The sequence below is a fragment of the Eumetopias jubatus genome, unplaced genomic scaffold (genome assembly GCF_037043125.1).
Source record: "Eumetopias jubatus isolate StellerSeaLion01/CBP00866 unplaced genomic scaffold, mEumJub1_p1.0 scaffold_11, whole genome shotgun sequence".
NCBI classification, from domain to species: domain Eukaryota; kingdom Metazoa; phylum Chordata; class Mammalia; order Carnivora; family Otariidae; genus Eumetopias; species Eumetopias jubatus.
The window spans coordinates 57,523,736-57,546,539 of NW_028274817.1; the positions used below are offsets into that span (position 1 = coordinate 57,523,736).

The 22,804-nt window shown below is 33.8% G+C and overlaps 1 protein-coding gene across 1 annotated transcript in view; it reads right to left on the reverse strand.

Annotated features, from left to right (window-relative positions):
* The window catches only part of LOC148163067 (uncharacterized), a 314,088-nt gene that overhangs the window by 116,881 nt on the left and 174,403 nt on the right, over positions 1–22,804 (reverse strand). Inside the window, exon 6 of the mRNA XM_088028556.1 lies at positions 14,219–14,260. Within this exon, the coding sequence (XP_087884682.1) occupies positions 14,219–14,260 (42 nt within the window). The remainder of the gene's footprint in view (positions 1–14,218; positions 14,261–22,804) is intronic.

Consider the following 22,804-nt stretch of genomic DNA (forward strand, 5'->3'; position numbering starts at 1 on the left):
TGGACAAGGCAAGAAACACCAAATGTTGGAGAGGTTGTGGAGAAAGGGGAACCCTCTTACACCTTTGGTGGGAATGCAAGTTGGTACAGCCACTTTGGAAAACAGTGTGGAGGTTCCTCAAAAAATTAAAAATAGAGCTACTCTCTGACCCAGCAATTGCACTCTTGGGTATTTACCCCATGACACAGATGTAGTGAAAAGAAGGGCCAATGTTCCTAGCAGCAATGTCTGCAATAGCCAAACTGTGGATAGAGCTGAGATGCCCTTCAGCAGATTAATGGATAAGGAAGATGTGGTCCATATATACAATGAAATATGACTCAGCAACAGAAAGGATGAATACCCAACTTTTACATCAACATGGATGGGACTGGAGGAGATTATGCTAAGTGAAATAAGTCAAGCAGAGAAAGTCAATTATCATATGGTTTTCCTTATTTGTGGAACATAAGGAATAGCATGGAGGACATTAGGAGAAGGAAGGGAAAAATGAAGGGGCAGAATCGGAGGGGGAGACCAACAATGAGAGACTATGGACTCCAAGAAACAAACTAAGGATTTTAGAGGGGAGGGGATTGGGGGGATGGTTTAGCCCGATGATGGGTATTAAGGAGGGCACGTACTGCATGGAGCACTGGGTGTTATAAAATAACAATGAATCATGAATCACTATATCAAAAATTAATGATGTATTGTATGGTGACTAATATAACACAATAAAAAGAAAAAAGAAAAAGAAAAAATGACTGAGAACTTCCCAAATCTGGGAAGAGATTTGGATATTCAAGTTCCTGGTCCCCAAACAAATTTCAACTCAAAGGGATCTTCTCCAAGATACATGATAATATAATTGTAAAACACAAAGACAAAGAGAAAATCTTAAAAGCAGCAAGAAAAAAAGAAAAGCTTGTCACTCATAAGGGAACTCCCATAAGGCTATCAGAGGATTTCTCAGAATAACATAGGTGAAAAGAAAGTGTGATGATATATTCAAAGTGCTGAAAGAAAAGTGCCAGCCAAGAGTATTTTATGTGGCAAAGTTGTCCTTCATAAATGAAGAAGAGAAACATTTTTTCAGACCAAAAAAAAAAAAATGGCAGCAGAAGGAGTTCATCACCACTAGGCCTGCCTAGACCTGACTTACAAGAACTGGGAAAGTTGTTTTCAAGCTCAAATGAAAGCATGCTAATTAGTCACATGAAAACAAAAATAGAAAACACACTGGTCAAGGTATATAGTAAAATTCAGAATACAATACCATAATATGGCAATGTGTTAATCACTTAATTGTAGTGTAAAGGTGAAAGGATAGAAGTATTAAGAATAGCTATAGCTAAAACTAATAGCTATAAGCTACAATTATTTGTGAATGGATATACAGATACACAATATAAAAAGGAGAACATTATGACATCAAAAATTTAAAATAGGGAAAGCAAAAGAGTAAAGTTTTGTTCAAAATTGAAGTTGTTTTCAGCTTAAAATAAATTGTTATATCTGTAAGATGTATTAAATCTCATGGTAACCACAACGCAAAAACTTACAGTACGTACACAAAAGATAAAGTGAAGGGAAGGGAATCAAAGTATACAAATATGGAAAATCAACAGATCACAAAGAAAGACAGCAAGAGAGAAATGAACAAATGAACTACATAATAGCTAGAAAACAATAATAAAATGACACTAGTAATTCCATACCTATCAATAATTACTTTAAATGTGAATGGATCAAATTATCCAATCAAAAGACATAGAGTGGCTGAATGGAATTAAAAACAAGACTCAACCAAATACTGCCTACAAGAGACTTAATTTAGCTTTAAATATATACACAGGCTCAAAGTGAAAGGGTGTAAAAAGATATTCCATGCAAATGGAAACCAAAAAAAAGCAAGGGAAGCTATACTTATATCAGACAAAATAGACTGTAAGTCAAAATCAGTTACAAGAGACACAAAAAACTAACTTTATTATAATAAAATGTCACTGTATCAAGATGAAATAACAATTGTAAAAATATATGTATTCAACATTGCAGCACCTATTATATTTAATGAAAACATTAACAAAAAATGAACAGAGAAAGAGATAAAAATACACTAATAGTAGGGAGATGTGATACCCCGCTTTCAACAATGGATAGATGATCCAGATAGAAAATCAATTAAGGAAACATTGGACATGAGCTATACTTTAGACCAAATGGACCTAACAGACATATACAGAACATTCTATCAAACAGCAGCATGATACACTTTGAAAACAAGCACCTACAGAACATTCTCCAGGATTCATCATATGCTTTCTCACAAATCGAATGTCAGAAAATTTTAAAAAATTGAAATCATAATAAATCTTATCTTACCACAGTGGTATGAAAGTAGAAATCAATAACAGAAAGAAACTGGAAAATTCAAAAATATGTGGAAATTAAACAACACATTCCTGGACAACAAATGGATCAAAGAAGAAATAAAAAAGGAAAATCAGAGTAACTTCAAAAAATTAAAGTGGAAAAACAATATACCCAAACTTACGGAATGCAGCAAAAACAGTTCTAAGAAGGAAGTTTATGATGATAAATGCCTACATTAAGAAAAAAGAAAAATCTCAAATTATAACCTAACTATATATCAAAAGGAATTAAGAAAATAATAATAATAAAACTAAGTTGATGTTAGCAGGATAAAGGAGATAACAAAAGATCAGAGGAGAAATAGTGAGGCAGAAGATAGAAATGACCAACAAAAAACTAAATGTTGATTTTTTGAAAAGTAAACAAAATTGACAGAACTTCAGTTAGACTTTATATACGAAAAAAGAGAGAACAAAAAATTATAAATGAAATACATTACAACTGATACTAAAGAAATGCAAAGGATTATGAGAGACTACTATGAACAATTACATGTCAATAATTGGATAAACTAGAAGAAATGGATAAATTTTTAGAAACATTCAACATCTAAGGCTGAATCATGAAGAAATAGAAAATCCAAATAGACCAATAATGAGTAAGGAGATTGAACCAGTAATTTAAAAGCTTCCCCCAAGGAAAAACACAAGGACCAGATGGCTTTACAGATGTAGTCTAACAAACATTTAAAGAAGTACTAACACCAATCCTTCTCAAACTCTTCCAAAGTGTTGGAGAGAAGAGAACACTTCCAAAGTTATTTTACAAGGCCAGCATTACCTTCTTACCAAGATCAGATAAAGATACTACAAAAAAAGAAAACTTCAGGCCAGTATCTGTGATGCATATAGATACAAAAATTCTCAATAAAATACTAACAAACCAAATTTAATAGTACATTAAAATGGGTTATACATCTTGATCAACTGGGATTTACTACTGGGATGCAATGATGATTCAAAATCAATAAATGTGATATACCACATTACAAAATGAAAGATAAAAATCATAAAATCTCAATAGATGCAGAAGAAATATTTAACAAAATTCAACATGCTCTTATGATAAAAATTCTGAACAAACTAGGGATAGAAGGAACATACTTCAACATAATAAAGGTCATAAATAAGTCCACAGCTAACATGATACTCAGCAGTGAAAGGTTGACAGTTGTTCCTCCAGTATCAGGAAGAAAAGCAGTGTGAACTTGGACAAGTTAATTAATCTTTATGCCTCAGAAACTTCATCTATAAACTGAAAATAATTATAAGCATAGAATATTTGTGAGGATTAAATAAGTAAATGTATGGATAGTGATTAGAATATTGTGTGGCATGTGATAAGCACTATAGAAATATAAGCTGTTAGTTTTTTAACACCACCAATGCAGTTTTTGAAAACATATGTACATTTGTTATTGCTCTGCTTTTCATTAGAATCTGACCTTTACTTGGAATTACTTATTCTCAAATAAAAGATAAAAATTTATTATCACTTTTTGTTCTTGCCTTCTTGTTCCAAGTCACAAAAACTGTCAGAGAAGTTATTAATCAACTACATTTTTCATCTGGTTTATGGTGCAGATGTGCCTACCAACTCTTCCAATCAAAAGATTATTTGCTCCCAAGAGTAAGATTTTGGGAAAATAAATAAATATTATGAATTTAAAATAATCAAAGCACAACATTTAGTTAGGCTATACAGTATGAAAGAGATTAGATAATATGATAAATTTAAAAAATACCAGACACTGCCTTCAAAAGCCAGTCATAAAACACTCATTTTTTAGCTTTTAGAAATCATGATGCATGCATAGAACTTCTTTCAGAATTAATAGTTTATTTTACTCTACAAGTAATACAAGTAGTTGTTTTTGATGATAATTAAAGAATGAGCTCTTTCCTCATCTACTATACCCTTTGATGTACCTCAAAACAAAGCACCTGGGAAATTACAGAGGCAAATAGGGAAAATGCCTTTCCAATTATGGTAGAAATATCACTTCATAGTTTCTTCTATTATATTTTCCTTCAAACTAGGTACTATTATACACTAGACTAGAATCTCAGGATTGGCTTCAGACTGCACCTGCCTCCTTCCTCTTCCTCTGCTCCATTCTACCCAATTACAAACATACAAACAAAATAAGCAACAGTTTGTCTAAATGGTACTAATACATCAGTGGGAAATAATGTGTTAATGCATTACTGTGCACTGTACAATGAGTTAACATGTATTCAGAGTCTTTCTAAAAATCTAATATTTGAATCCAAGTATGATATGACAGTGTGATACTGGCATAATGATTGAGTAACAGGTAATGAAACAAAATAGACTGGTCAGTAACAGACCTTCACTTACACAGTCATTCAATTTTTGACAAGGGAACCAGAATAATCCAATCAAAAAAGGAAACTCCACAAATGCTACTAAAACAACTTAAAATCCCTAAGGAAAATACAATGGTCTATAACTCCTATATTAAACCATACATAAAAAATATTTTGAGGGGCGCTGGGGTGGCTCTGTCATTAAGCGTCTGCCTTTGGCTCAGATCATGATCCCAGAGTCCTGGGATCGAGTCCTGCATCGGGCTCTCTGCTCAGCAGGAAACCTGTTTCTCCCTCTCCCACTACCCCCTGCTTGTGTTCGTCTCTTGCTGTCTCTGTCAAATAAATAAATAAAATCTTTAAAAAAATATTTTGAGATGGATCATAAATCTAAATATAAAAACTAAAATTATAAAGCATTTAGATGAAAACATAAAAGAGTATCTTCACAACTTGGGGCAGGTTTTTTTAGACATGACACAAAGCAATACCATAAAAGAAAAAAAATACATTAGACTACATCAAAATTAAAAACTGCTACTCACCAAAAGACTCCATTAAGGAAATGAATAAGCATTCTCCACTGGGAGAAAATACTGTAAATGTAAATATCTGACAAAGGACTGGTATCCAGGCTATATTAAAAACTCCAATAATTCAATAATAAAAATACAAACAACTCATGTTTAAAAAACAGAAATTTTTGAATAGACACTATACACACAAGAAAATGATATATGAAAGGACAAAAAAGCACATACAAAAGTACATATATAAAACTGCTTAACATAATCCATAACACAAAAATGCAAATTAAATCTACAATGAGATACCACTACACACTCACCAGAATGACTAAAATTGAGAAACCTGACAATACCAAATTTGGGCAAAGATGTGGAGCAACTGGAAATTTTGTATATTTATTATTAGAGTATAAAATATAGCTGCTTTTGGAAAAGTTCTGGAAGATTCTTATAAAATTAAACATGCATCTTCACCAGCTGTCTTATTCCTAGTTATTTCCAAAAAGAAATGAAAACTATGTCCACAAAGACTGTAAAGATCTTCACAAAGCAGATAGGATTTTTAGGGCAGTGAAAATACTCTATGATGCTATAATGATGGATACACATTGTACACTTGTCCAAACTCAGAATGTATAACACCAAGGGTGAACCATAATGTAAACTATAGACTTTGGGTGATTATGAGGTATCAAAGTATGCTCATCAATTGTAACAAATGTACCATGCTGGTGGGGGATGCTGATAATGTGGGAGGCTATGCATATGTAGGGTTAGGGAGTAATGGGAAATCTCTGTACCTGCCTTCCAATTTTGCTGTGAACTTAAAACTGCTCTTAAAAGAATTGTCTTAAAAAAGTCCTTCCATAGGGGCACCTGGGTAGCTCAGTCAGTTAAGTGTCTGCCTTAGGCTCCGTTCATGATTTCAAGATCCTGGGATCGAGCCCCACATTGGGCTACTTCCTTGGCAGGGTGTCTGGTTCTCCCTCTCCCTCTGCCCCTACCTGCCCTGCTCATGCTTCCTCTCTCTCTCAAATAAGTAAATAAAATCTTAAAAAAAATCCTTCCAAAAAATATGTTCAGAACAACTTTACTCATAGTTGCCTTAACTGGAAACAATAGGAATGTCCATCAACATAAGAAAGGGTAAACTATGGTATATTCATATAGTGGAATTCTACATATCAATATAAAGGGAAAAATCAACTGAAACAAAAAATTGACTTAAAGAACATTGATTGCTGAATGAAAAAAACTTACAAAAAACCATATAATGTATAATTCCATTTATATGAATTTCCCGAATTGTCAAACTAATCTGAGTTGGAAAAATTCAGAACTGTGGTTGCCTCTTGGTGAAAGTGTGGGGACAAGGGGGAGAGGCATCAGAGATGACCCATAATGAACATGAGGGAACTTCCTGAGTATTTGCCAAAACTCATAGAATAACACACTTAAGATTCCTGCATTTTATTTTTTGTAAATTTTATCTGTAAAATTAAACTGAAAACCAGTACTGAAGCTTCATTAATGACAGCCATGCTTTTAAGTATTTGGGGTGATGTGTACTGATTTCTGCAAATTACTTTGAAGCACATCATAAAAAATAAGACTGATTGGTGGGTAGACAGCAATGGACAGATGATGGATATTTCATAAAACAAATACAGTAAAATATTATTTATAGAATCTAAGTGGTATGGTTATGGGTTTTACTAGATAGTTCTTTCAACTTTTCTATATGTGTCAAAATTTACATAATCATATATTGAGGGATAAAAAGCTAAGTCTTTACAGTGGCCCACTACCTATATAATGCCCCCCTTGTCCATTTGCTCTTAGACCTCAGCTTTGATTATTGTACTTCCTACTCTCCTATCTACATTTCACTCCAACCATGTTGACCTCCTTGTTATTTTATTTAATTTTAGGTATTCTTATTATTCTTAGAATACATGAAGCATGTGCCTTTCTCATAATCTTTGCCTTGTATGTCCTCCACTTAGAACACACTTTTTCCAGATTCCCACATGGTTAAAGGCCTTTCACGTTCTTCAGGTCTCTCACTTTCTTCAGGTCTTTGCTCTCAATTCACTTTTTCAGTGGGGCCTCCCCTAACATTCAACTCTGATTGCCAGTACCTGATCCTATTTCCTCACTTTGTTTTACTCTATAACATTTATCACCATTTGACATACCATATATTTCACTTACTTCTTTAGTTTTAAACTTGATGACAACAGGGATATGTGCCTATTTTGTTCCTAGTATATTGAACAGTGAAGGCCACATAATGCATGTTTGGGAAATATTTATTGAATGAATGAATTATAATTGTAAAAAAGCTGAATAAGTGGTAATAGTGAAATTTAATAGGGTCAAGTATATAACTTCTATTTTTTTCTCCAAGTTCTTATTTAAATTCCGGTTAGTTAACATATATGTAATATTAGTTTCAGGTGTAGAATTTAGTGATTTGTCACTTACAAATAACACTTGGTGCTCATTAAAAGTGCCCACTTTAGGACCTATCACCTATTTAATCCATTCCCCACCTACCTCCCTTCCAGTAATCCTCAGTTTTTCTCCATAGTTAAGAGTCTGTTTCCTGGTTTGCTTCTCTCTTCCCCCCACCCCCACCATGGTCATCTGTTTTGTTTCTTAAATTCCAAATATGAGTGAAATCAAGTAGTATTTGTCTTTCTCTGACTTGTTTTGCATAGTATGATACTCTCTAGCTCCATCCCTGTCATTGCAAATGGCAAGATTTCATTCTTTTTTATGGCTAATATTCCATTGTATATGTATAACACATCTTCTTTATCCATTCATTAGTTGATGGACACTTGGGATGTTTCCATAATTTGGCTATTGTTGATAATGCTGCTATAAACATCAGGGTGCATATATCCTTTCAAATCAGTATTTTTGTATCCTTTGGGCAAATACCTAATAGTGCAATTGCTGGATGATAAGTTAGTTCTATTTTTAACTTTCTGAGGAACCTCCATACTGTTTTCCAGAGTGGCTGCACCAGTTTGTATTCCCACCAACAGTGTGAGAGCTTCCTCTTTCTCGACTGTATAACTTCTGAAAAACAAATACTAAAGTATAGGGAGGGGGAAATACAGTGGTTATGGAAAAATAACTAAAGAATTTTAGTTAAATGTTCTATATAAAACACTTAGAAAAGTGCCTACACATAATAAATATTATGAAAATATTTTTCTCTCTTTTATTATTTGGGCAAGAAGCACAATCTTTGTCAGCAATGTGATGGGGAATGTCCAAACAATACAAAAATAAATTCCATTTTAGGAAGCATTCAAAATAGTATAGTATTTAGAATAAGAGAACTGACAGACTAATGCTCTATATTGGCTCTCATGGTTCTGAGCATGAATACATCCTGAGTATCTTTTTAAAATGATTATGGATACCTTGTACCATATTCACACCAGAGCAACCATACTGGTAAGAGGAACTGAGAGTGTTTACTTGAGGAAAAGAATATTGCTGTATTGAAATATATGAGCAATCATGTGGAAGAATAAATTAGTTCTGTCAACCTTTGGGAGTAGAAGTAAGAACAATGGGTGAACACTATAGAATAGAAGACCTTATATCACTCTAAGAGAGGACTTTCCAACAGTGAGAGCTGTCCAGGTAAATAGGATTCCTAGACTGCAGATATATGAGCATAAACTATAAATGTGTGGTATAAAGGAAAGAACATGGGCTTTAGTGTCACAATAACCCCAGTGCAAATCCCAAATGAGCAACTTATTAGTTGTAGGATCTTGAGCAAGTGGCTTAAATTCTATGGGCCTCAGTTTCCTTATCTTTAAAAATATACTTCACATCAAAGGAATTAAAAGAATAAAATGAAATTAAATGGATTTTAAGCAACAAACACAGTATTTGGCACATGTTAGGCCCTCTTTGATGCATGAGAAATATTCAAATACTAGAGTGGATGGTTGTACCAAAACTAAAGTGCTTTCGAAGTCTAAGTATATATGATTACATGATATTATTTATTTTACTAGAGGTATAACAAAAATTGGATCCTGGAGCTGACATCTGTGCCAATATATAATCAATTAGTGCTTTTCTAAATTGAACCCAATAACAGTATTAGATATTAGGCACTTAGAAAATCTTGAACAGATTACCCTATAGAGATAGATGAGGATCATACTTCCTTTCTCCTGCATGTCCATCCATTACTATAATGTCAATATAATTTCTGAAGAAGAAACATTTCTTAGAGAGAGAAGACATAGATATAATTGTAAATTCCAAGCAATGTGGCCAGAGACACAAAAATCTTTTAGACTTTAAGGGCTTTCTCATTTGTTTCTGAAGTCTGTCATGGTTTAACATCATGTACATTCTCCAAGTCTATGAATATTTTCTGTATTTCACACCAGTAGTTTACTTTCAGTCCCCATATGGAACAGCAAGAGAAAATAGAAGTGGTTAGGAAGAGAAAATCCGAAGGATAAACAAAAGTAAAATGGAAGGGGAGGGGAAGGAATGCTTGCAGAAAACAGGGTAAAAATAAAGAAAACACTTGTTAAAATATTAAGGAAAGCCATTTTAAAAATGTATTTCTCTATATTTAAGAAGTAATGACAATAAAAATGCCAAAATTTGTTCCATTTTTATGACAGCCTTCCAGTCTACAAAACCATGAAGAATGTAATAATTTGTCGATTTCATTTCTGAAATAGGATAATCTCAACCACAAGACCTCCTCTGAGTGGATAATGAGAAAGATGTGATGATGATTTATGGCAGATACAGAATGCAGACTAACTATACCTTTGGTGGTTCCTAGTTTGTTAATGAGGTTAAATTGAGTTTATATCTGACTAAAACAAATGCTTCAGGAGTGAAGGAGTGAAGTTCTTGCCCTAGGAAAAATTGTCAAGTAGCCTATTTTCTTTCTTCTTATCCAGTATACCCCTCTATGAACTCAATGCCTTCATGTTTTATTTCAACTTACCCTTATCAAAACCTATTTTTCAGAAAGGACCCATAAGACTTTCACTTGAAAAGAAAAGATGACCTTGTTTAACATTGTATATTTCACTGGAAAATGTTCATTCTGACAAACATCAGCAAACTATAAAAGGAGGTAGTTTTTAAGGCAAAGAGGTCCTCCCTTTTGGTCCAGATATTATGTTAAAAATGGAGAGGTGCCTGGGTGACTCAGTTGGTTAAGCATCTGCCTTTGGCTCAGGTCATGATCTCAGGGTCCTGGGATTAAGCCTAGTGTCAGGCTTCTGCTCATCAGGGAGTCTGCTTCTCCCTCTCCCTCTGCCCCCCTGCCCTGTTCATGCTTTCCCTCTTTCTCTCACTTTCAAATAAATAAATAAAATCTTTTAAAAAATGGAATTAATATTAGATGATTTCTTCTGGCAGGAAACAACTATTTTAAAAAATTTCCTTTTTAATGTTGTTTTAATTGCAGTATAGTTAACATACAGTGTTATGTTAGTTTCAGGTGTACAATAGAGTGATTCAACAATATTATATATTACTCAGTGATCATCAAGACATCCCCTTCACTTATTTCACCCATCCCCCCACCCACCTCCCCTTTGGTAATCATCTGTTTCTTCTCTATATTTGAGTCGATTTTATTTTTTGGTTTGTCTCTTTTTTCCTCCTTTGTTCATTTGTTTCTTAAATTCCACATATGAGTGAAACCATATGGTATTTCTCTTTCCCTGGCTGAAAACTTACTAGCAATGAACAAAACAAACAAAACCCCCAAAAGCTAAAAATTATTCTTAAACTTTTTGCAGTTATATGTGTTTGAGCCTGTTAAATTTCCTTAAAATAGAGTTTGACTTCTTTGTCAATTTGAATAACTTTTATTTCTTTTTGTTGCCTGATTGATGTTGCTAGGACTTCTAGTACTATTATGAACAATAGTGGTGAGAGTGGGCATCCTTGTCATGTTCCTGATCTTAAGGGAAAGGCTCTCAGCTTTTCCCCATTGACGATGATATTCTCTGTGGGTTTTTCATAGACGGATTTTATGAAATTGAGGAATGTTCCCTCTATCCCTATACTCTGAAGAGTTTTAATCAGGGAAGGATGTTGTATTTTGTCAAATGTTTTTCTGCATCAACTGAGAGGACCATATGGTTCTCTCTCCTCTTAAAATGTGATACTTTATGTGGAAAATCCAAAAGACAGACCCTCAAATTACTAGAACTCATACAGCAATTCAGTAATGTGGCAGGGTACAAAATCAATGCACAGAAATCAGTTGCTTTTTATACACTAACAATGCAACTGTAGAAAGAGAAATTAGAGAAACAATTCCATTTACAATAGCACCAAAAACCATAAGATACCTTGGAATAAACCTAACCAAAGAAGTAAAGGATCTATACTCTAAGAACTACAGAATACTCATGAAAGAAATTGAAGAAGACACAAAAAGATGGAAAAACATTCCATGCTCATGGATCGAAAGAATAAACATTGTTAAAATGTCTATGCTGCCCAGACCAATCTATACATTCAGTGCCATCCTGATCAAAATTCCAATGACATTTTCAAAGCGCTGGGACAAACAATCCTAAAATTTGTACGGAATCAGAAAAGACCCCGGATCGCCCAGGAAATGTTGAAAAAGAAAAAGCTGGGGGCATCATGTTGCCTGATTTCAAGCTATATTACAAAGCCGTGATCACTAAGACAGCATGGTACTGTCACGAAAACAGACATATAGACCAATGGAACAGAATAGAGAGCCCAGATACGGACCCTCAACTCTATGGTCAAATAATCTTTGACAAAGCAGGAAAAAATATGCAATGGATAAAAGACAGTCTCTTCAATAAATGGTGCTGGGAAAATTGGACAGCTATATACAGAAGAATGAAACTCAACCATTCTCTAACTCCATACACAAAGATAAACTCAAAATAGATGCAAGACCTCAATGTGAGACAGGAATCCATCAAAATCCTAGAGGAGAACATAGGCAGTAACCTCTTTGACATCAGCCACAGCAACTTCTTTCAAGATATATTTCCAAAGGCTAGTGAAACAAAAGGGAAAATAAACTTTTGGGACTTCATCAAGATAAGAAGCTTCTGCACAGCAAAGGAAACAGTCAACAAAACAAAGAGGCAACCCACAGAATGGGAGAAGATATTTGCAAATGACACTGGAGAGAAAGCTCTGATTTCCAAAATCTATAAAGAACTTCACAAACTCAACCCCCAAAAAACAAATAATCAAGTCAAAAAAATGGGCAGAAGACATGAACAGACACTTCTCTGAAGAAGACATATAAATGGCTAACTGACACATGAGAAAATGTTCATCATCATTAGCCATCAGGGAAATTCAAATCAAAACCACATTGAGATACCACCTTACACCAGTTAGAATGGCAAAAATTGACAATGCAAGAAACAATAAATGTTGGGGAGGTTGTGGAGAAAAGGGAACCCTCCTATACTGTTGGTGGGAATGCAAGTTGGTATAGCCACTTTGGAAAACAGTGTGCAGGTGCCTCAAAAAATTAAAAATTGAGCTACCCTATGACCCAGAAATTGCACTCCTGGGTATTTACTCCAAAGACACAGATGTAGTGAAAAGAAGGGCCATATACACCCCAATGTTCCTAGCAGCAATGTCTGCAATAGCCAAACTGTGGAAAGAGCCGAGATGCCCTTCAACAGATGAATGGATAAAGAAGATGTGGTCCATATATACAATGGAATATGACTCAGCCATCAGAAAGGATGAATACCCAACTTTTACATCAACATGGATGGAACTGGAGGAGATTATGCTAAGTGAAATAAGTCAAGAAGAGAAAATCAATTATCATATGGTTTCCCTTATTTGTGGAACATAAAGAATAGCATGGAGAAAATTAGGAGAAGGAAGGGAAAAATGAAGGGGGGGAAATCATAGGGGGAGTTGAACCATGAGAGACTATGGACTCTGAGAAACAAACTGAGGGTTTTAGAGGTGGGGAGATGGATTAGCCCAGTGATGGGTATTAAGGAGGGCACATATTGCAAGGAGCACTGGGTGTTATATGAAAACAATGAATCATGGAACACTATATCAAAAACTAATGATGTACTGTATGGTGACTAACATAACATAATAAAATAAAATAAAATTGAAAAAAATAAACTTCCTTCAAATGAATACTAGATTGGTCTAGAAAGAAAGAAATATAATTTAAAATTTCTAGTTGTCCCAGGCACATCTAAAAATCTTCAGGTCATCTGGAATTCTAAAGAGTGCCAAAAGATTATTTTCTAAAGAATGAACACAGGTACTCAAGGCTGTAGGTACAGGTTCAAGATTTCTTTTGGTGGAACTTAACTAAGGAAAATATTTCCTCAACAGTGGCATTTTATGAATATTAATTTCTCTGTGTCAACATTTGATATACATAATTTCAAGAACTTTGACTTATTATTTTAAGATCTGTTCTCTTGGGTAATTAAAAACTCCAAAGAGCAGTTATAGTCTCCACCAAAAGAAAGCAATACACATGCAAATTATTTCTCAAGGGAAGAGTGTTCCAAATCAGAAAGGTCAATAAAGGAATTATTTTTTATTCTTTCAGAATATGCTGAAAAGATACCACTCATATTTGCCCATTATAATTACACCTTTTTCAATTAATTCATGGCTTATTTTGTCTCAAATTTTAGATTATATTTAATTTGTAATTTCAAATATTTAATTTTTCCTTGTTGCATCCAATTTTGTGTGACACAAAAAAGAAACCAAAATATTCCTTAAAGATTCACTATATATGTATGCCTCTCTACTTTTACACAGAGTACTAAAGAAAATATAATTACTTAACACTCTAGTATCAAAATTATATAGTATATATGAAATATTTTATTTTATAAAACAAAATCTGAGAAGGCCACTTACCACATCTATTATATCAGATTCCATTTCATGGCTGAGATCAGACTATAAGAAAAAATAATAAAGAAGTTAGTGTTGAATTGTCCATATAAAATCTGTTATTCCTTTAAGGGTACAGAATAAGTATTGAATGATAATACCAATGTGTTTCAAATAATCTATCCAAGTTACAGAAAGGCATCTTTCAGAATCTGACGGAATAGCACCAATCTGAGAGTCTCTGTTTTTTAACAGATGGGGTTTGTACATTTATATTTATTGTAATTATGATATATCTGGACTTACTTTACCATCTTATTTTGTCTTCTGTGTACCACATTTTTGTGTGCTCTTTTTATCCATTTTCCATGCATTTTTTTCAAGATTTGTTTACTTTAGAGAGCACACAAGTGGGAGGAGCAGAGGGAAAAGGAGAGAGAATCTCAAGAAGACTCCATGCTGAGTGTGGAGCCTGATGCCAGTCTCCATCTCATGACCCTAAGATCATAACCGGAAGTGAAACCAAGAGTCAGACCCTTAGCTGACCGCACTACCCAGGTGCCTTGATCTTCCCTGCATTTTATTAAAATTTTTTTTAATCTTCTACTCTAGTGGTCAGGACATTACACATTCTATGCACATACCTTAAACTAGTTTTAAAATGTGTAGCAGATAATCTAGTCAATACCTATATCCTCCCCTAATCAATAAAATGACCTTAAAACATTTATTCTCTAATCTCCCCTCTTACATCTTATATATTATCATTGCCCAGTATTTTGGTTCCAATTTTTCTTCAACTGGCAGAATTAGTCTTAACTGTCAAATCTTATGAGATAAATGACGTGTTTAATAACTTTGCTGCCAGCAAGAGTCTCTTTTTAAATTCATTTATTTATATTGTAATAAAGAACATGCAAATGTCATATATATATGTATATATATAGCTTGATGCTATCTTTACATATGTATATACCTGCATAATCACAACACAATTATGAATATAAAACTTTCTAGCACCCCCATAATGTTCTGTCATGCTCCTTCTCCATCTATATTCCAAGTGGTAACCAATATTCTATTGCATAATCAATCATATTTATCTATTTAGAGGCTCATACAAACGAAAACATATAGTGCACTCTTTTGATTCTGTTTTTTTTTTTCTTTGTCTTTATACTCTCTGTAAGAATCATGCAGGGTAAACACCACTTTTTTAAAAAAAAAGTTTTCATTTAAGTTCCAGATAGTTAACACACAGTGTAATACTAGATTCAGGTGTACAATATAGTGATTAAACACTTATATACAACACCCAATGCTCATCATAACAAATGCACACCTGATTCCCCATAAACTATTTAACCCATCCCCCACACACCTGCCTTCTGATAACCATCAGTTTGTTCTCTATATTTAAGGGTCTGTTTCTTGGTTTGCCCCTTTCTCTGTTTTTCCCTATGCTGATTTGTTTCTTAAAATTCCACATATGAGTGAAATCATATGGTATTTGTCTTACTCTGACTGACTGATTTTGCTTAGCATAATACTCTCTAGCTCCATCCACCTTGTTGTAAATGGCAAGATTTCATTCTTTTTGTGGCTGAGTAATATTCCATTGTGTATAGATAACACCGCATCTTTATCCATTCATCAGTTGATGGACACTTGGGATTTTTCCATAATTTGGCTATTGTAGATAATGCTGCTATAAACATCTGGGTGCATGTATCCCTTTGAATTTGTATTTTTGTATCCTTTGGGTAAATATGTAGCGGTGCAATTGCTGGATCACAGAGTAGTTCTATTTTTAACTTTTGTGGAACTTCCATACTGTTCCCCAGAGTGGCTGCACCGTTTGCATTCCCACCAAGAATGCAAGAGGGTTCCCCTTTCCACATCCTCACCAACACCTGTTCTGTCTTCTATTGTTGATTTTAGGTATTCTGGCAGGTGTGAGGTGGTATCTCATTGTAGTTTTGATTTGTATTTCCATGATGATCAGTGATGTTGACCATCTTTTCATGTGCTTGTTGGCTATCTGGAGGTCTTCTTTGGAAAAATATCTATTCATGTCTTCTGCCCATGTTTAATTGGATTATTCAATTTTGGGGTGTCAATTTTTATAAACTGTTTATATATTTTGAATACTAACCCTTTATCAGATAGGTCATTTGCAAATACCTTCTCCCATTCCATAGGTTGCCTTTTAGTTTTGTTGATTGTTTCCTTCACTGTGCAGAAGCTTTTTATTTTGATGAAGTCCCAATTGTTTATTTTTGCTTTTCTTAATCCGTTCTGACACCCTATGATTTTTGATTGGAGCATTTAGTCTATTTACATTCAGAGTAATTATTAATAGATAGATATGTATTTATTGCTATTTTATTACTTGTTTTGCCATTGCATCTGGAGATTTTTTTCTGATCCTTTCTTGTCTTTGTCACTTTTGACCTCTCCTTTCCACTCAAAGAATGCTCTTTAATATTTCTTGCAGGGCTGGTATAGTGATCATGAACTCCTTTTTTTTGTCTGTGAAATTCTTTTTATCTCTCCTTCTATTCTGAATGACAGCATTGCTAGATAGATTATTCTTGGCTGTAGATTCAGCATGTTGAATAGATCATGCCACTCCCTTCTGGCTTGTCAAGTTTCTATTGAGAAATCTGCAGCTAGCTCTATGGGTTTCCCCTTGTAAGTTAAGGACTTCTTTTGCCTTGCTGCTTTTAAGATTTTTTTCCTTTATCACTGTATTTTGCAAATTTAATTTAATATGTGTTGGTGTTGACATGCTTTTAGTGATTTTGAAGGGAGTTCTCTGTGTCTCCTAGATCTGGATGTCTCTTTCCTTTCCTGGATTATGGAAATTTTCTGTTATTATTTCTTGAAATAAATTTTCTTCCCCCTTTTCTCTCTCTTCTTCTGGGACTTCTATAATATGAATGTTATTGGGTTTGATGAAGTCGCTGAGTTCCCTAAGTCTCTTATGTTGCATAATTCTTCTGTGGTCTGGTAGGACTGCCCTTCTCAGTCAAGCTTGCCTGAGTCCCAGCATGGTGGGCCTCTTCCCCAGAAGACCAGCACAAACACTTACCCACACCATATCTCCCAACCAGAAATTTCTGCAGGGCCTCAGTTCTGGTGGAGTTGGTGTCAGTTCTCATTTCACAATCAGACCAAAGCACACTTAGTTAAAAGTCACCACATTCGGGTCAAGGGCCAAATACTGCCCGCAGGAGGCAAGAGGAAACTCTGCAGATGCCTGGCTTGAAGGATAGAGCAGCCAAAATACAACAGCAGAGTGCATGTAGCAGACACTGGAGACACTCTCTAAAGTGGCAGGCCCTGGGCACTATATGACTTCTTCTTCATAAAGCCATTATTTTCAGCAGCAGGAGACATAACTGGTTTTTCTAACACAGAGAAGGCAGAGACTTAGACAAAATGCCAAGACAGAGGAATTTATCCCAAATGAAAGAACAATATAGGGCCACAGCCAGAGATCTAATCAGAACAGATATAAGTAACATGACTGATGGAGAATTTAAAGCAGCAATCCTAAGATGTTAACTGGGCTTGGGAAAAGAAGACATCAGTGAGACCCTTACAACAGAGATAAAAGAGTTAAAAAAGAATCAGTTAGAGATTAAGAATGCAATAAAAATGATTGGAAACAGGCTTGATGCAATGAATGGCAGGCTAGAAAAAGCAAAGGAACAAACTAACAACCTATAAGACAAAATAATGGAAACTAATGAAACTGAAGGAAAAAGAGAAAGAATTATGCAATACAAGAATGGATTAAATTTCTTTTAGAGAGAGAAAGAGCACACACATGTGAGTTGGCGGGAAGGGGCTGGGGGAGAGGGAGAGAGAAAATCTTAAGCAGGCTCTACATCCAGCATGAAGCTCCAACACAAGGCTAGATCCCACAGCCCTGAAATTAATGACCTGAGATGAAATCAAGTTGGACACTTAACTGACTGAGCCATCCATGTGGCCCTAGTTTGAATTTTTAATGTGGAAGTTATCAATAATTTAACCTACATAAACAAAGCCCCATTGCAGTCCAAAATAATTTTTAAAGGTTTCAATAGTTCTTCAGACCAAATAATTTAATAACTGCTGCACTAGAGATTATACTATGTATCTGATTTATTTCAGTCCAAATTAAATTAGTAATTTCACCATCTCTTAAATGACATCTAGCATCTTATTAAAGGGCTGTATCATTGTCATTTTCTTACTATTATAAATGTTATACATTTTATAAGACATTAATATTTGTTCTTATTTTATACAGATAAGATTCATTTATATTTTATCAACATATTTTCCCTTTCTGGGACTGTTCATTATTACTGCAGTTTTTTACTTTCATCTGAGATTATTTTCTTTCAGACAGAAAAACTCCATTTATCCTAGGGCAAGTCTCCTGTGACAAATTCTTTTAGCATTTATTCTTATTAAAATATTTTCATTTTGCCTTTATTTTTGAAGGATATTACATATATTCATTTTTCTTTACAATTATGTAGAATACAAGTTGACAGGAATTTTTATCTTTCACTAATTTAAATATATAATAAAATTTTATTCTGGCTAGAGTTACCAATCATTCTGGCTTGCCTCAAAGTGTTTGAATTTTAACATTGAAAATCTTGCTTCCTAGTACATCCCTTAGACCAGAGGAAATTAGAATGTTTTGTCATCTCACTTTTGGCGTCCATTGCTTCTGCGGAATAGTTGGCTATCGATATTTCTTTGTGATTTCTTTGACGAATGTTTTCTTTCTCCAACTGATTGCTGTAAGGTTTTTTTGGTCTGTTTTTGATTTTTCAATAACTTGAATGATTTGACTGTGATGTGTGTAGGTAAAGTTTTATTTGTTTATATCCTACTTGTTCTTTGATGAACTCCTTTAGTTTATGTTTTATGTATTTCATCACATTTGAAAAAATATTCTTGGCCATTATTTCTTTAAATAATTTTCCTGCCTGATTTTCTCTATACTTTCTTTTTAGAATATGAATTACATGTATGTTAGAATGTTTGAGCTCTGTTCTCATTTTTCCATCCTGTTTTTCTTCCAGTGCTTTAGATTATTTTCAATTGACATATCTTCAAAGTAACTAATATTATCTATTGTTGAACCCATCTGTCTAAACAGCTTTTAATTTCTGAAATGATATTTTGCAGTTCTAGAATGTACAATTAACTATATTTTTATACATTTTAAATACTTTTTTGTAATTGTTCATATTTTCATCCATTTTATCTATATTTTCCTCTATTTTCTGTATATATTCAACAGCTTGGGCTAGTATAACAGATTCCATAGAATGGGTGACTTAAACAAGCATTTATTTTTCATAGTTCTGGAGGCTGGGAAATCTAAGTTTGAGAAGTTGGCAAATTCCATTCCTGGTGAGGGCCCCTTTCCTGGTTTCAAGATAGCCATTTTCATGTTGTATCCTCACATGGCATAGAGAAAAAGAGATAGAAAGCTCTGGTCATTTAATCCCCTTATAAGTGCACAAATATCATCATGGGGCCTCCACCCTCATGACTCTATCTTAACCAAATTACTTCCTAAATGTTTTATCTCCAAATACTACTACATTTGGTATTAGGGTTTCATAATATGGATTCACGTTATGGATTCAGCCCATAGCAATTTAATATAATAATCAAAATTATTTTGAAGCCCTTTTATGATAACCCCAATATCTGGATAATTTCTAGTAAACTACTATTGGACATTATTTCTCTTTCTTATTAATAATTTACTTATACATTTGCATATCTAATAATTTTTATTATGTTTCAGGTATTGTAGATGATACTTTGCAGATGCTATGGATTATGTCACTTTCCTCTAGAGTGTGTTAGATAATATTGTGGCAAACAGTCAAATTACCTTGAATCATCTTGATTCTGTGGAGATTTGGTTTTAGAGTTTATTAAGATGATTGTCCTGGAGAATGGCCCTTAACCATAAAATAAGGCCTTTCTGAGGTCTTAACCGAAGACTATGGGTGTTCATAATACCCTGGTATTATCTAAACTCAAACTTCCATCTCCAAAGAACTGTGCAGCCTCTGAAATATCACCCTAGCATTCCAGTCCAGCAGCTGTTTTCTGATAGACCTACCAGAGTCTTACTCTGAAAATGTAATGCCTAGAAATTGGTTAAATAACCATGAAAAACTTTATTCATCTCTTTTTTTGTGGCCTTTTCCTTTCTTGGAATCACCTCTTCCCCTAAGTCCAACTACCATGGTGATCCTGAAATTATCTTCCCAGTGGGGCTGCTATCCTCTACTCCTGCTCTATTTCTCTGAACTGTGGTTTTGAAAACACCGTCATTAGGAGAAAATCCAGGGTAAATTCTGAGTTCACTTCATGTATTTTCCTTCTCTCAATATTGTAGACTTGCTTGTTTTCCAATGCTTGCAAACAGTTATTTTATACATTTTTTCCAGGATTTTTAGGTTTTTTTTCCTAGTAGAAAAGGGTAATTCTGATACCAGCATCACTCACCATAGCTTGTTCCCTTACCATACCTCTTGCTTCCTATTTCTTCCTTCAAGATTCTTTTAATTATTTTTCAATGAAGGTATGTTAGTAGTAAACTTCTGCAATCTTTTTCTGAAAATATTCCTATTTTGTCCTTCTCAAGTTAAATAATTCTGACTTAACATATTATTTTTGTCAGAATTTAAGATATTTGATTATCTTCTGGTATATTGTTTTGGTGATGACTGTTATTACTCTGTCATTATGGTTGATCTGTCTTAATACCTAAAATAGATATTAAGATTAGTTTATTTATTTTTGATGGTATTAAATATCATTATTCTGTATGTTAGTATGCATATCATTTTTTTTCGTTATTTTACTTTATTCTGTTGGGGATATGCTTACTTTCCTGAATCTAATGATTCAAACTTTCATCAGTTCTGTATGCTTTTTAACCAGTATATTTTCAAAAATTGCTTCATTTCCATTTTCACTGTTTTCACCTTTAGGACTCTAAATTAGATGCATGTTGAAACTTACTAAACTCTACACATTTTAACCTATTTGTCATCTCTTTCTACATAATACATTCTGGATTATTTCCTCTTTAGATGTTTTTAATATGCATTTAAATCATCCTGTGAATGCTTAAATTTCAATTATTAAAAGTTTCTTTCCTCAAAATTCTATTTGGTTCTTTTTTCATCTATTCCTGTTTTTTTTTTACTTGCTCTCTACTTATTTATATTATTTTTTAAAATAAATTCCCTTTTCTCTTTAATCATTTTAAGCATACTTAATTTATAATGAGTTTCATGATCTATTATTTTCATTTTTGGGGATGTCAATTGTTGTGAGGCAATTTTCCATGGGTCTCTCATGTGGTCTGCATTTATTGTGAGCAGAGGCTCTGACTACATTTGCTCTGCATGATCTTCACAAGGATGCTAATATAGCAAATAACCTTTCATAAAATAGATGGTCTGTAATTCTATCATAAAAAGCAGGCATGCTTACTTTCTATCATAAAAGATTGTTGTTCCTTAAACTCAGTTTTTTTTTTCTTATAATATAATCCACTTTGTGTGTAGGTGTCACCTGACTCTCTTCACATCATACTGTGAGAATTGGGGCTCAGGGAATTTGCCAAAGAAAATGATGGTACTCTGGCTATTGCTATTGCTGTGAGTAATAAAGTCCATTGTCTCTGACAAGGAGTCTTATAACTTCTGCTGAGATCTATAAAGCTGTGTCAGGCTAAATGGTTAGTTTGCAAATAGGTTAAAATCTGACAGTTCCTTCATAGTTTTGGTAACAGAGTTGTGTCAATGATAGAGAGAAGGCTTTCTGGAAGAATTTTAGGATGAAAGTCTTGTAGATCAACTAAAGTTATTTGAGGGAAGTCCATAAAATGGTTACAAACATATTGACCAAAGTTCATAGTCAAATAGGCAATAAATTATTATCCACTTTGTAGGTCCTGGAATGTGATATACCAATTTTATAGCAGTAGAAGGAGAGCAACAACCTTTCATCCAGGAAGAAATACCTCAGATATCAGGAGTACAGGAGAAGAAGATATGGCAATAATTTTTGTCTTTGATAATCACCATTAGCACCTTCCTCACAAAGAAAAACATTCTAGTGTGGCTATCCTGAACTTTTTAAAGCACCTTAAATTTAACTGATATTTCTTGCATTTTTAGGGTAACCTTAAAGTGTAGTTTTACTTTTGTTTCTGCAAAGGTCCAAGGGGTTTTACTGGTCATTGATGTGTTCTGTGTTAATTTCAGCTTTCTGTTCTCACATCACACTGGTTATATAGTTCATATTGTACGTATGAGTGAGGCGCAGGCTAACAACTTTATAACTAAACTAAAAGGATCACATATCACGATCAAGTGGGATTTATTCCAAGGATACAAGGATCGTTCAACATATGTAAATCAATAATCATGATATACCACATTAACAAAATGAAGGACAAAAATAATATGATGGTGTCAAGAGATGCAGATAAAATATCTAAAAGATTTAATATTCCTTCATGATAAAAATTCTCAACAAATAAGATATAGAACAAAAGTA